We start from the raw sequence: 16044 nt of genomic DNA on the forward strand, positions 1-16044 counted from the left end.
GAGATGCTGTATTTGGATGTCGAGTATTGGACTGGTGTTTGGAAGAGCTTGTTGAGAGCATTATGAGGAGGATTGCTTAGAGCAGTTCAGTGCTGCTGGAGGAGGGAATGGTTAGGACACATGAAGTGTGGAGGAGAGTGAGCGAGAACTTGGAGTACAGTGTGTTCATGGAAGTTAGTGTGGAGAAAAGACAGGCTCAGAAATGGAGGGAAGTGGGGTGAAAGGAAGAAGGAAGTGGGAGGGACTTGGGACTTGGGGTAGCCCCCTTTGTTCCACCTTGGTTGGCAGTAGTGAGATTTGCTCAGCTAAGACGTTCTAGACCAAGAAAGTCCATATTAATGCAAAAGTGATAAGATGCATTTGGTGGCATGCTGGGCTTGGGTGCCTCTGTAACAAGAGCATTTGGTCATTCTTCTTTGAGGAGGGAGGTTTAGCACTCATCCAGTGTCCACACTGGCCAGGTGCTACTTGTCATTGTGTTATCCCATTGGCTGTCCTCCTGTGCAGCTTCCAAAGAGATGCTGAGTGATACCAGGCCCTGGGCAGGAAAGTAGTTCAGCTGTCTGCCATGACAAAGACTTTCATTATGTGGTACCTAATGGAAGTCCTGCTCCTTGTTTCCAGCTTGCTCCAGATGATGCATGGCGGTGCCCACACTGCAAGCAGCTGCAACAGGGGAGCATCACATTAAGCCTGTGGACTCTGCCTGATGTGCTTATTATACACCTCAAGAGATTCCGCCAGGTAAGAAAATCCTGTCACTGGGGAACACTAGCATGACCTTGTTTCTCTTGACTCCTGTTGGTGGCTTGTATAGGTTCTTTGGTGACCCTGTTGGATTCACCCACTGATGCTGTCTGAATGTCTCCACACATGTTTGACTGACCCTATCTATAGTCATGTTTTCTAAAGCAAAATTTGATTATCCTGTGATCCTTTAAGTCCTGAAAATTATAGTTCATGTAGTTCATGCACATGTTTTACTTTATTCTCAAGGATTTGCTTTAGACTTATAAATGTTTTCCTTAAATTTTAGTGTGTTTACTTTAGGGTTGAGAAGTGATCAGGTAGAATTCTATTTCTACCTGATGTAATAAACAGTACTGTCCTGCTTCAAGGAGCTGTTATATAGTTGGGTAGGTGAGTGATAAATAGATATAAATATCAGCTTTTTGTTGTACTGCTTTGTGAGTCACTTTCCCCAAAAAGTCTGTCTACTACAACTTGAGGTGAAGAATGTCCTAGACAGCCCCAATGTAAGAGAATTTAATGAGAGGTGAGCTGTAGTGAGTCTTTGTGGCCTGAATTTAAGAGAGTTTGTGAGAAAAACGAGCAGCTGTTTGCTAGATGAGGAGGAGGAGGACTTCATGTGACAGAGTAAGCAGTTTATGCTGAGCCTGGGCCGTGAAGAGGCTGAAAGCAGGACAGTGGGGTGGCACACTCCAGAAGATGAGTGGTGGGAGCTAAGATGGAAGAGAAAGGCGGGTAGAGAGCAGTTGTCCAAGCATACCCTTGAGGGCAGAGTCAGCTCCAGTGAAGAACTTTGGACAGAAGCAGCAATTGCCAAAGTGTGTGGTGACATGATCTGTCAGCTGTTGGGTGGTTAGCAGGTGAGAGGTTGCAAGTGTTGTGGGCAGCATGAGGCTGCTGCTGACTAAGGGGTAGCAGAGGTGTAGCAACAGGGAGGGAGGGAGAGCTGTGAAGACGTAAGATGGAACAAGGGTGACACAGCTAGTCCCTGGCCGGGGTTTTCTGAGCACCGAGGTGGGACTTAGGGGACTCCTCCAGACTAGGCTTCGGGATAATGAAGCATGGCACTTGGCTTGGGCGTCCAGCTTGGGCTCTGCAGGTAGGAAATTGATTGAAACTTCAGTCCAGCCTTCTCTGTCTTCCTCCCCTAATGCTAACTGATTTCCTTCACTTTTCCTTCCAGAATCCCAGACTCCAAACAGCAGTGTCATCTTTGGCATTCCTTCTTGTCTGATCTAGGTCGCCACTTGTGCAGATTGACTTGGCTTTTCCAGGGAATCCTTGTGTGTCTCCTCCTGATTGCTGTCACCTACCACTAAATGACTTTCTGTTATTGTTCAGGCGGTTGCAGTTGCAGTCTTTTAATTGATTTCTTAGCCTCTGTAGCTCTGCCCTTCCTGGCATGTTGTACACACTGCTTACAGTTCTTCACTCACAATTCTGGTGACATCACTTCCTTCCTGGAAGCCTCAGTGCTTCCCTCTTCACCAGTAATAAGCCTGGCTCTCATTCAGAAGCTTTTCTCCTATGAACGTGTATTGTTCCTTAGTAGATCCATCATAAATCATTGTGATTGTCACATCCATGTCTGATTAGTTTGCTAAATGTTCTCCTGGACATTGAAAACACGCAATAATATTCATTCAACAGATTTTTAGGTTTTAAGGATATTCCAAAGGGTTTAATGGAAAATACAGATTATTCAAGATTGTTTGCTAACTAGTTAAGTTCAGCCAAGTAAATGTGCTAGTTGGAGAAGTGAGGAGGGAAGGATCACTGCTTATTGAATTCCTCTCCTGGGCTAGGTGTTGGGGTTTGCCCTTTACATGGCTGTACTCTATTATCTTCAGGCACTTCACAGAGTGAAAAGAAATTGTCACTTTTCTTCTAAGCTTGCCTCCCACCCCAAAACAAAAGCTTTGAGAGATAAATAAATAAAAATCGGGAGATTCATTTTCCCCTACATGCTGCTTCTCACTGTTCTACTTTAGGTAGTACTAAAGCTTATTGCTGTACAGAGTTAATACTATTAGTCTATTTCCCTTTTAATGTGTCTTGGGAAACATCAGATAGGTGATTCAAAGTGATTGAACTGACAGGGCCCACATTTCATGCTAAACTGAACTTCCATCTGCTTGCATTAAAATGTCATCAGAACTTGTTTTTCTTCTTGCAACAGGAAGGAGACAGGCGTATGAAACTTCAGAACATGGTCAAGTTCCCCTTGACTGGCCTGGATATGACACCTCATGTGGTTAAGAGAAGCCAGAGCAGCTGGAGCTTGCCATCTCATTGGTCCCCATGGAGACGGCCCTATGGACTCGGGAGGGACCCTGAGGACTACATCTATGACCTGTATGCTGTGTGCAATCATCATGGCACCATGCAAGGGGGGCACTACACAGGTCTGCAGTGCGAGAGGCTGCGTGTCTGTGCTGACGCTTCCTTCAGGCTGTTTGCTTGTAGCTTTTGAACCTCCCTTTCTCTTCCAGTGTGCCTTTTGCCAGCTCTGAGAGCAGCTTCATCCTCCAGATCTCTGTCCAAGATCAAATACATGAACCTTCTTCCTTCTGAGTTCATTCATCCAGTAGTGAGCAGACCTGATGGGAGAATGTTTGCACAAGACGGCTGAGGAGCCACTCTTGTTTACCCAGCGTGCCTCCCCATTATAGCTATGTGATGCTTTTGAGGCTCTAGCATCTCCCTAACTTAAAATGGTCATGAGCCACTTTCATGATGTCTTTATTCTTTTAAGGGTAAATTTACTTTTGCATTATAAAAGCAACTGTGGTCAGCATAAGAAGTCTAGAGAGAGGTGGAAAGGATGCTATTGTGAAACGGGCTTATCAGGTATATCCAGATAAAGGTTATTAACATTAAAAAAATCATGGTTAAAATATATATAATTAAACTTAGCATTTTAGTCAGTATTAAGTGTCCAGTTTGGTGGCATTGAGGACACATTGTTGTATAGCCACATCACTATCCATTTCCAGAACTTTTCATCTTCTCTAACAGAAACTCATTAAACAGTAATTTCCATGCTCCCCTTCCTCCAGCCTCTGACAGCCACCATACTCTGTCTTGATGAACTTATTACTCTAGGTACCTCTTGTACATGGGACCACACAGTATTATTAGTTCTTTGTAGCCACTTCATTTTATTGAGCGTAACATTTGTAAGGTTCATCCATAGTAATACTTTGATACATTTGCTCTTTTATACTGATGTGACTACTGGTATGTTTCACTCGTAAATATTAGTAGTTAGCTTGCAATAGACTCTTATCATATCACAGGTGACGAAATCCCACTGTGTATCTTCTAGGAGTAGGAACAAGTAGGTAGAGATGTAGCTAGAAATAAAATTTAAAGACACTGCCATGTGTGTAGTAAGTGGTAGTGGAGATGATCCCAGGGGAGGGGAGGAGACGCTGCCTGAGATTGGCAACCTGTTTGTGCAGTAGTACCGTGTGGGCTCAGAGTGAGAGCCACATCTTTACTGTGGTCCAGTAAAGATGATATTGCTTAATGATACGGTGGCATCATAGCTTGTGTAGTTATACTGATGTTCTAATGACAAATTGTCTAACATTGTGTTTCTCAGAACATATTTCTGTTAAGTGACTTGACTAGTAACTATTCCCATTGTTAAACATAGATTGTTTTCTTTTTGAAACTTTTAATCTAATGTTGATGACTCCTTGTAGATTCTTCTCCTAGCAGTTAGCCACCAATCCCCCTGTGTATTGGCAAGGTAATAGTGACGGTTGGCCTTCCCAACCTTGCACGCTCTCTTCAGTCAGGATAGGAAGATGACTAGCCATAATCACTCATTCTTGAAACCCTTGTAGTTTAACTCTGCTGGCAGCAGCTGTTTTTGAGAGGAACGACCCAGCCTCCTGGTGTGTTCATGGCAGAACAGTTTGGCTTCTGCTTGTCTGGGAAGTATTTGCAAGGAGAAAAGGGGTTCCTAAGGTGCTTTCACTTCACATAAGATATTAGTAGCACATAATATATTAAATATATTTTACCTTGTACTTTTTTTTTGTTGTTTTTTTCGAGACGAGGTTTCTCTGTGTAGCTTTGCGCCTTTCCTGGAACTCGCTTTGGAGACCAGGCTGGCCTTGAACTCCAAACACTAGTTAGATGGCAATGCAATGTTTGTTGTTTTATATATTTTTATAACAGGCACTTGTGTGATGATTATATTTCTAGTTGGATATTTGCTTTTCTAACATTACTAGTAATGTCTGTGTTCTTGGATGCTGAGTCATGAAATTATTCTTGACTCTTAGAATGGAAAAGGACTTAGATGTAATTGAAATCTACTAGCTACTCACTGTATTAACATCTTTGCCAGCATTTCTGGTTGATATTTACACTGTTTCAGCTTTGGTAAAAAAGTTATTTTCAAATTAGGGACTTATATACTACCTAGGCAAGGAATTGTTAGGGAAAACAGGACAGTACTAGGTTTCAGAATATCATGTTGTTCTTTATTTAGAACAGACTTTAGAAACTACTTGAAAACCTCAGAAGCAGTGTGACTTAGTAAAAGGAGCTTGGGTGTGATTGTAGACCCATCTAAGAACTTGGCCAAATAACTTTCCTTGGGCCCATGAAGCACAGTGATGAGCAGAAGTGAGTGTGTCTGCTCATTGGCCCTTCCCTAGGAGGTACTCGCATAGTCTCTGTCAGTGGTTCTCAACCTTCCTAATGCTAAGTTCCTCATGTCGTGGTGACCCCCAACCATAAAATTATTTTTGTTGCTACTTCATTACTGTGATATTACTACTGTTACGAATTGTAATGTAAATGTCTGTGTTTTCTGATGGTCTTAGGTGACCCCTATAAAAGGGGTTCCGACTCACAGGTTGAGAGTCACTGGTCTATATTATTTCCTCTTTCCTGTTCTATGTGTGTATTTGGGTTTGAATTTGAAGGCCAGAGGACAACCTTGGGTGTTGTTCCTTAGGCTTTGTCTACTTTGTTTTGAAACAATTTCTTACTGGCCTGAAGCTTGCCAATTTAGACTGTGCTGTCCATTGAGCATCAGCCTGACTCGATAGGGTTATCACTATGTACCATGCAGAGCCATCTCCCCAGGTCCCTCCTTTCCTGTTCTTAAGGCAATCCATTGCTTATCTTATCTCTAATGTTTACAGTTACAATTTAGAGAAAACAACCCTTGGCATTACATGACCTTTTTTTTTTTTTTAAATTATATTTATTTGTCTTTGGGGATGGCAATGCTTGTAGATGTCAGAGGACAACATGTGTGAGGGAGTTGGTTCTATCTTTCCATCATGTGGTGCCTAGGGATCAAATAGGCTGTAAGTACCTTTACCTGCTGAGCTACCTCACAGCATGTATTTAGCTGACGATACTCTGTTTTTAAGTTTTCACTAGAATGTCTTTGATGCATTCTTGCTGTAATTGCATAGTGTGTATATGGCTAACTTGTACAAGGATTCTAGAAAAGAGACTCTCAAACTATCTATGATAAAGGCCTTGATATTTTCTATTTTAGCATTTCCAATCCTTCATAAGCCAGTTTTGTAAAAATACAATACAAATGTTACAGCAGTATCATATTGCTAGATGTTTTTGAATGCTTATCTTTGTTTTGGTGCCTCCTTTTGTGGACAAATGCCAGGTTCTGAGCTATAACTTGAGTAGCACTGGCCTAGAAAACACTTTGGAAGGCAGTGTTCGGGAGAAAAGCAAGTAGAATTAGAAATAAATAGTTTGCTTATTAGTAAGTTACTATGTGGCCTTTCCATGCCACACTCAAGAACAGACCATCCTGAAAGGAAACAGACTGAACTAGAGCAAGGCTATTCTATCTCTTGGTGGGCGTATCCCTGTGCAGTTCTGCTCCCACTCACCTCTCCAGAATAGCAGCCTCCTCCCCAGATGGGCCCTTTGTGTGTTAGCCTGGCCTGACACCATTGGCCCAGCTGGTGCTGTTGCTATGACTCCATTTGTTGTGTGTGTCTCCATTTCACTCTCTGGTTTGGTAGCTGCACCTGATGTCTCTCCCACTTCAGAGTCTTTGCTTCTCTTTTGGGACCTGTCTAGCTAGGAACAGTTCCTCACCTGGGTCCCTTTTCATCTCTGTGGTTCCGCACTTGAAAAGTGAAGTGGCCTAACGAGGGTGTCACTCGTGGTGCCTGTCAGGATTGTATGTGCCCTGTCTTTGAGAGCTAACTAAGTCTGTGTCAGCATTTACTGAATATTCCAGCACCCATCTGTGTTCAGTAAATGCGTATTTTAAGAAGTGTGATAATAGTTTGCTTTTCTGGATAAGGTTTATAAGATCCCTTGATCCAGCCTAATAGTATGACTTGGCCTCATGACCTCAAGGTTTTGGCATAGGTATGGTGCTTGTGATAGAACCCAGGTTCTTGGGCACACTAAGCACATATTCTAATAACTGAGCTATATTTTTATTGGCTCTTACTGGTTCTGATTTTTTGTTTTTCTTGATAGTACTTAATTCTTCTTTATTTTTATCTCAGGCTTAGAGTTGAAACTGGGGAGAAGGCTCCATGTATGTATTCTTGAGTTCTGTGTTCTCAGGTTTGCAGGGAACTTCCGGATCATTTAGTCTTCCCCTGAAGGAAAAGGGTGGGGTACAGTAGGGCTTTAAGCACAAGCCAAAAGATTAGATAAACCCAAAATGCCATATACTCATCCTCCACCAGCTGCACAACTATGTGCTAGGCAGTCTTTGTGTGTGGGATAATATGGATGTATTTGTGGAGTGTGTGAGGTCAGGTGTCCTCAGGTACACCTACTTTGTGTTTTGGTTTCTTGTTGCTGTTTTTTTGTTTGTTTGTTGTTCTTAAAGACAGGGTTTCTGGGGCTTGCGACTTGCTGATTTGGCTAGGCTGGGTGGTGGGGATTGAACTCAGGTCCTCACCTTTGCCTGGTAAGCACTTTACCAGCTAAGCTATGTCCCCAGCCCCATAAGGAGTCTTTCTGAGCCTGTGTAAATTTGTAGGAATAAAAAAATCTCAGGATTAAATGAGATGTTTAGATTATGGTAAGTCTTAAATATTAGTTGGTGGCTGTTCATATTTTATGTCACTAGTAAACACAAAAATCAAAGTTCTTTACCCTGCCTTTTGACAATGAGACTGGATATTCTGTGTTGTAGAATGCTTCCTATGTATTGTGGACATGCCTGGCCTCTACCCACTAGATGCTTGTTGACCTCCACCACCAACCCACCTAGTTGTGACAATCAAAGTGTTTCCGTTCATTGCAAAGTGTCACTAGCAGGACAAAATTGTCACTGGTTGAGACCTACTTATACTTAGAAGTGTAATGAGTTTTCTGAGATGAAATAGTTATGAAATTGGAATACTTAGGAATTTCTTGGAACATTCTGCCTAGGTGTGATATGAAATTTGGATTTTTTTTCCCTTAATCTCTTTCTGTTACTATGGGCAGTTTAAAATGCTATTGAATTAATTATAAACGTGAACTATAAAGGGTATATATAATATAAAGTATGTGGGTAGAGTGCCTGGTGTGGCCTTGCTGGTGCTGACGGTGGGCTCTTTTTGGCAGCGTTCTGTAAGAACTCCGTGGACGGTCTCTGGTATTGCTTCGATGACAGCGATGTGCAGCAGCTGTCAGAAGATGAGGTGTGCACGCAGACAGCTTACATACTTTTCTACCAGAGGCGGACAGCCATCCCATCGTGGTCGGCCAATAGCTCAGTGGCAGGTAACCTGGTTCTTGGTGTGTTTTCCCAGAGCAGGAGGTTGTAATTCTTGGTCCAGAGGATGTCTCAGAAGGCTTCATTGATGAGATTAATTTTCACACTTCCACTTAATCTGGGAATCTAATATGATTTCAGCTAAGGAAGTTTGGGTGGATGCTGAACTATCATGGACCAGCAGAGCTCACATAGAGGTGGGGCAGAGCCTAGCCAAACCACTCATAATTTCCTTGTTGGTGAAGTGCCTGGAGGAATAGTGTTAGCAGCCTGAGGTGCTGTTCTGACATTTGTTTGGACTGTCTTGGAACATGTCCCATCTGATAACATCCACCCAGTGGGGTTGCTGGTTGTTTACCGTTGGTGAAGGTATGTGAAAGCATTCTGTAAGCAGTAAAGGACCATTAGGAAGGAAGGAAGGAAGAGTTATTTTTCTTCCATAAGATTATTCTTTTAGGGGAAGAATTGACTGCTGTTAACTGATTGAGGGCTTTTTTTTTTTGTTTTTTTGTTTTTGTCTATCTGTTTGTTTTTTCGAGATAGGGTTTCTCTGTGTAGCTTTGGAGCTCATCCTGGAACTCACTCCGTAGATCAGGCTGGCCTTGAACTCACAGAGATCTATGTGCCTCTGCCTCCTAAGTGCTGAGATTAAAGGTGTGCGCCACCACTGCCTGGCTGAATTTTGCTGATGAGATGCAGCCTATTATGTTAGTCAGTATAGACATGAGTCCTACACAAAACATGGATGCAGCTATAGATAATCCAAATGAGAGGAAGATGCATGCTTCTTACTGCGGACTATGGCTTTAAGAAAATAGCTTGAAATGTGGTAATATAATCAATAGGAGAGGCAGGGAGTGGTGACTTATGTACCTTTCCAGGCCTCTACGGGGGTCTGCTTAAAGCAACTGAAAGGAAGTGTTCCTCAAGCAGAGCAACCCCCTGCTAGGAGACAAGGCCTACATGGTGGCTGGAAGAGGGCACTCTGGTACTCTTGGGCCATTCCAGAATCTGAGATGTGCTAAAAATGATGGTCTCTTTAGGTCTGTTTAAGGCAGTGCTGCTTCATGTAGTCAATTTCAAGAACACTATTGCACTAACATATATTTAAAGGTACCCCTGGAATTGATAGGACTGATGGACATAGAGCACATTTGTATCCCCGACTGTGTGTGTGTGTGTGTGTGTGTGCTGGTGCGTGCGTGCGTGCGTGCATGTATCATTAGTATTATAAAATGGCTTTAAAATGTCCAAAAGACATTGAAGCTAAGTGAAACAATGTCTGTATTACTGCCTTTTCTCTGGGTGATTCAGTAGTACTGCCAGTGCTTAGAGCTTGTGCTTAGCGAGTCCCTTGTAGAGTGAGTGGCTGTGTGTCCTTGTTCTACTATTCCCTTGCCAGGATTAGGTATTGCTTTTGGAAACATTTATTCTATATTTGCATTTTGTTTCTACAACTTTTCTGTAGGAATTGCTTGAAATTTCTTCGTTTTTGCTAGAGATACTCAGCTGTGGGAGTTTGTTTTAACTCTGGAATGAGGACACAAGTCTCTGGCTTGACTGGCAGCTTAACTTGATAGGATGTGTGCAGTGCAGGACCCTGGCTGACCTCAGGACCCATCTTCTTTTCTGCAGGTTCCACAAGTTCTTCTCTGTGTGAGCACTGGGTGAGCCGGCTCCCAGGGAGCAAGCAAGCCAGCGTGACCTCTGCAGCCTCCTCCAGACGCACCTCCTTGGCCTCACTCTCTGAGTCTGTGGAGATGACAGGAGAAAGGAGTGAAGACGATGGTGGGTGTGGGTCTTGGTGTCAGATTTCCAAAATGACAACTCATAAACAAAGCACAGGTTCCGCAGGCTTGGGAACAAAGTCTTTTTCCAAGGAGTTTGTAGAACTCAAGAGAGTGGAGTTGCATAACTGAGTTGTGGCTTCTCTGTGACTCAGGGCTTTCTCCTTCTACTTCATTATTTCCCACTTTTATATTCCAATGTACAGATTAGATCTTCAGCTCTTTTAGTAATAAATACTTTTTGTTAAAATTTGCAGAATGGCTGTAAGGACCCAGAGACGTCTGTCTACCTTGCCTGAGACTGCTTCATGTAGAGTTGTTCTCAGTTCAATGAGGACACCATTAGGTCAGCTTGACCTCTACTCTAAACATAGTCACAATATCAATACTGGGGAAAATCTGATTAAATATTGAAGTGTATTTTGTTTATTTATTTTTTTTCTTGGTACCTTGCACTTAGGCTTGAGCCTTGACAGGATAGCCCTTAGTACTACCAGGAACCCCAAGTGGTATGGGATGGATTGGCAGCCTAAGTACTAAGAGCTGGAAGGGGGAGAGGGTGAGCTCAGCTTCTGTAATGAAGACAGTGACTCATCTTCCAGAGAGATTCACTTTGCCGCCAGTATTTCAGTTGCTTTAATCTGCTTCTAGGGGTGATGGATAATTCTTTTTTTTTTTTTTTTTTTTTTTTGGTTTTTCGAGACAGGGTTTCTCTGTGTAGCTTTGCACCTCTCCTGGAACTCACTTGGTAGCCCAGGCTGGCCTCGAACTCACAGAGATCCGCCTGGCTCTGCCTCCCAAGTGCTGGGATTAAAGGCGTGCGCCCCCACCGCCCAGCAGGGTGATGGATAATTCTGAGAAAATGAAATGGAGCCACACTGGAAGGTAGTTGGAAAGAAGTCAGGTAGGAGAGCTGGGGCAGGCTCTGACTCGACCTGCTTTGGCATTTTACTTCTTTTCCTCGTGAAGCAGGAGTGTGTTGGACTATGGTTGCTAAGCCCTTTCTCCTTTCTGGTATTTTAGGAAAAGCTGACTACGGAACCTATGCCTATTTAGGTGGATGTTATTTTCACCACAGCCCTGTAAACTTGGAATTTGCTGTTGTTTTAACAATAACCCAGGAGTAGCTTGCTTTAATCTATTTTTAAACAGTCTAGTTGGTGAAATCAATATCTTCTTAAGCATCATCATCATTTAGCCCTGCTCAGAGTGGTCACATAGAACAGAACTTGACTCTTAGAAGTCACAAAGGCCACAGCTACAGTTATAAATGTATACAGAATTCAGCTTGGAATTGTCTTGGGAAGGTTTAAACCTTTGGAAATACTAGTCTACCAGTCATTCAAGGTAGTATGTATAATAATATCCAAGGCTCTAGTTCTTTCCACTAATACCCTTTCATTGTTTCCTGTTATAGACTTACTTCAACAGGGAGTGCAATGAGGGTAATAGGTCTTGTGTCATTTTGGGCAAGGAGTTTGTTCTGTCAGTCCCAGGTGTCCTTCAGGAAGATGAAGGAGATGGGTTAGCATCCCATGTTTAGTGAACATCTGTGAGTGCCAGGATCCTTGCTGGACACAGACTAATAAGATTTTATTTAATTCTCTAATTAGACCAATGGTCAGCTGACTGTAGCTGGAGGCCACATATGGATGGCTGGTTTTTCCATAGATTTTGGAACATAGCCTTAATTGTATGCCACCTGTGGCTACTTTTACGGTAAGGTCACAGAGCTAAACAATTGCCTGAACAGCCTGACAGACTGACTAGGTCTTTCCAGAAGGTGTGCTGACCCTGATGTAGGATGAAGTAGGTGGAGAACATTTGGCTGACTTCAGTGTTAGCATGACCCTATTTTGTGGATAAGGGAACTGGTCTTTAAAAGGTTGAAAACACACAGCTATTCTTGACTCTAGCAAACAGGCCAGCTTTGAAGGTCATGGTCCTGTTGTTCCATCAGGCTTGCCCTCGCTCTCTCTCTAGTGTCTGAAGGTGTTACTAAGTGTTTTTGTTGGTTTAGCCTGACAGAATTTTCTCTGCTGTGCAGGAGGCTTTTCTACTCGACCATTTGTGAGAAGTGTGCAGCGACAAAGCCTGTCCTCCAGATCTTCTGTCACCAGCCCCTTGGCAGTCAATGAAAATTGCATGCGACCTTCTTGGTCCCTGTCTGCCAAGCTACAGATGCGCTCCAGTTCTCCTTCTCGCTTCTCAGGGGACTCCCCGATCCATGGATCTGCCTCCACCCTTGAAAGGATTGGGGAAGCAGGTGATGACAAAGTCTCCATTTCTTGCTTCGGTAGTCTACGGAACCTTTCTGGTAGCCACCAGGAACCAAGTGACAGTCACAATAGACGAGAGCACAAGACTGTGGGCCGGGCCCCACTGGCTGTCATGGAAGGTGTGTTCAAAGATGAGTCAGACTCTCGAAAATTGAACTCCAGTGTGGTAGACACACCAAGCAAAAATCTAGCACAAGGGGATTGCTTGCCCCCCGTCTCCGATCCTTTTGATAATAACAACCAGATTGCTTATGTGGACCAGAGTGACTCTGTTGACAGCTCTCCAGTCAAAGAGGTGAAACCTCCCAGCCACCCAGACTCCCTCACAAAGAAGCCAGAGAGCACAACAAAGAGATCCCCTAGTTCCAAAGGCACTTCTGAGCCAGAGAAGAGCATGCGGAAGGGGAGGCCAGCCTTGGCCAGCCAGGAGTCTTCTCTTTCAAGTCCATCCCCTTCTTCACCTGTTCCTGTGAAGGTTTCCATGAAACCTGCCCGCTGTCGGAGCAAAGCAGATTCTTCCAGGGCCAGTGGGAGGCATTCATCCCCTGCCTCTACCCAACCCAAAAAAGAATCGTCCCCCAGGTCCCAGGAATCCATGTCTTCTCCTTCACCACAGAAGCAGAAGTCTGCTTCTGCCTTCACTTACTCTTCTTCCTCCATATCTGCCAAAAAAGCCCCAGGCCCTGGCACCAGGGGCTCCTACCCTTCTGGGAAGAGCAGGACTTCTGACCGGAGCTTGAGTAGAGAGGGTTCCAGACAGAGCTTAGGTTCTGACAGAGCCAGTGTCTCCTCCACCTCCACCTCCAAACCCAGCTCTCCGCGGGTGAATCAGGCCAGAGCAGGGGACAGCAGAGTCGATGGCAAACACGTGCGGAGCTCCTCCATGGCCAGCCTGCGCTCACCGAGCACCAGTGTGCGCTCTGGGTTGAAGAGGGACAGCAAGTCTGAAGATAAGGGACTGTCCTTCTTCAAGTCAGCCTTGAGACAGAAGGAAACCCGGCGGTCCACTGATCTTGGCAAGACAACCTTGCTGTCCAAAAAGGCTGGTGGGAGCTCTGTCAAGTCTGTCAGTAAGAATACCACAGATGACAAGGCAGAGAAAGGCCATCAACCCCCAGGCTCACAGCAGCCAAACACAAATGCAGTTGGAAAAGAACAGCTTGTCTCCAAGGACCCTGCTTCTGCTAAACATTCCTTGCTATCTGCTCGCAGATCCAAGTCTTCCCAGCTAGATTCCGGAGTTCCCTTGTCTCCCAGTAGCAGGCTGGCCACCGAGAAAGGCTCCAAAAAGCTATCTTCCAGCATGCAAACCTCTGCACGGCCTTCTCAAAAACCTCAGTGATCTTCTGCAATTCGGGTGTTTTATCTGTACAGATGTTTATTTATTTAGAACTCCTCCCTTCCCACCAAAGCTCTGTATGCTTTTATTTTGTTTTTGTTTTTGTTTTTGGTCATGTGCCTGACTGTGTGAGAGAGTATGAGTGTGTGTGTGTAATTCAAATTGTTAAAAGTGTCGCCTTATTCTGCCATTGAACCAAATAACAGCCATAGGCAAAGCATTGATACCAAGCTAACTAGAATAACTGTAGAAAATAATCTGGATAGTCCCTTTAGCAATTGTACCTATTTCTTTCTAGAGAACTCTAACACTTTCACTGGACACTAGGGTTTGGAAACCTGTGAACTAATTAAGCTATCAGTGTGTAGACAGATGAACTGTTTGACTTGGGTTTCATCTGAGCAGAATTTATCTTCATGTAGATTGTTGAGTGGCATCAGGAGCTTAAAAAACAAAAACTGTGACGCTAACAGCAAAATAAACTGAGGGAAAACTTGCTTTCTGCGCTTGGGCCCATCTACCAGTTTTTGTAAGGGCAATATCTTAATACTAATGTTTCTCAGGTATACATACTCAGCTAGTATAGGATGGATGTACATTACTAATAAATGGGTTCAAGAGGAAGGTGACATGCGGGGAGGTGGAGACTGGCCTTTCTCCTACTGCCACAGGTAGAGGGATCAGAGGTAGACATAAAATCTTTTGCTGCCTTCACATCTGCAGTGATATGCATACCCTAGCCTGTCTTGACTCCTTGGATATGTTCTAAGATCTGGCAAAGTTTGGATAGTCAGAAATCCAGTCACTAATATTTCTTTTTCATTCTAAATTTGCTGGGTAAGGCCATTGGAATTTTAAACTATAGCAGAACAGTTAATGCCTTTGAAAAGTAACCAGAAAAAATTTTTATTCCAAGCTGGAAGCCTGAGTTGATACCATTTTCCTTCCCTGATGTTGCTTTTTTCCGTTAGAAGTTGAGGCTCTCATACTGCCCCTTGTGTGCATGTTTACTGCCTTGCCTTGTTGCTTGGGAAAGAAAGAAGTTGCCTGCTGCCGAGAGCCACTGACATGAGGTGTGTTGACATGAGATGCAACAAAGCATTGCATGTGCACTTTGGATCCTGCCTGTCAATCTTCCCTTTGACTGCTTTTCAGTAACTCTTTTATGTCTACTCTGTTCTGGAGAGCCCATCTCAGACCAAGAACTCAAGCAGAGTCTGGCATATGTTCCCTCTGGCATGTAGTTGCAAATTACATTATTGTATGTGAAAAGGGGAACCTCACTGAATTCTCACAGGTAAAACAGTTTTCCAAGCTTTGAGGAAATCACTTGGAAATACTTTCCAGCCCAGTTTTTTAGTATCCTTTTTTTTTTTTTTTAATTTTTTTTTTTTTTTTAGCATCAAGAGAATCATGGTCTTGATTCTCAGAGTAGCATTTGTCACTTTGTCATTAAGTATAGCATGTTGAGTTTATGTGTTATTAAATACTGAGGCTCATGGTTTCCAGGTCCATACAAACTCCTTTTCAGTATTTCTGTGAAGCGACTGCAGTACATATGTGCATGCAGTTTTGATTTCTGCACTGTCCTGTTTTTGTTTTTTGATTTTTAATGAATACCTCTTGGGAAGTATTTCCAGTAGATTACTTAAGTTTATTTTGCTGCTAATGTGGACATTAGCTGGTAGCTTGCAGGGTCAGGTTGGCTGGGATTTTCAGCCCTTGTGGTATTTGAGGCTTAGGTGTTCAACCTCGTGCACGTTACCACAGTGCTCCATGTAATCCAGTGTGTGTGAGCCAGTGCCCACTGCACTCAGACCCGTACTGGCTGCTTCTCTGTCCGTCCCCCTTTGTGGCTTCCCAAAGCATTGAGGCTCTCTGGCCTTCCTTGGTGTGACTGAGGTGACAGCTACCTTTGCATGCCATCATTGTTCAGTGGCACAAGGTCAGCCCCATCAGTGTTTAGCCACCAGTCTTGTTTTCTTATCTGAAAAAGCAGTAAATGTGAGGCCATCAGTATCAGGAACTGAGTGTTTGTGTGATTTGAGCCTCTGAAATGGTCTTAGAATTAGAGTGTGATAAGACAAAGGATTTTAATAACAAGCTGTTTTGCCATAATTAAGATGAATAGAAACTAGTTTAATTTTCACAGTACTT

At 43.5% G+C, this 16044-nt stretch overlaps 1 protein-coding gene across 1 annotated transcript in view; it reads left to right on the plus strand.

Moving 5' to 3' along the window:
• The window catches only part of Usp31 (ubiquitin specific peptidase 31), a 50637-nt gene extending 35354 nt beyond the window's left edge, over positions 1-15283 (plus strand). The window contains exons 12-16 of the mRNA XM_059267496.1: positions 625-744; positions 2930-3155; positions 8332-8490; positions 10118-10270; positions 12317-15283. Of these exons, the coding sequence (XP_059123479.1) occupies positions 625-744; positions 2930-3155; positions 8332-8490; positions 10118-10270; positions 12317-13890 (2232 nt within the window). The 3' untranslated portion in view covers positions 13891-15283. The remainder of the gene's footprint in view (positions 1-624; positions 745-2929; positions 3156-8331; positions 8491-10117; positions 10271-12316) is intronic.
• Positions 15284-16044: the final 761 nt, after the last annotated feature.

This window comes from Peromyscus eremicus, chromosome 1 (assembly GCF_949786415.1).
Source record: "Peromyscus eremicus chromosome 1, PerEre_H2_v1, whole genome shotgun sequence".
Classification (NCBI taxonomy): Eukaryota; Metazoa; Chordata; class Mammalia; order Rodentia; family Cricetidae; genus Peromyscus; species Peromyscus eremicus.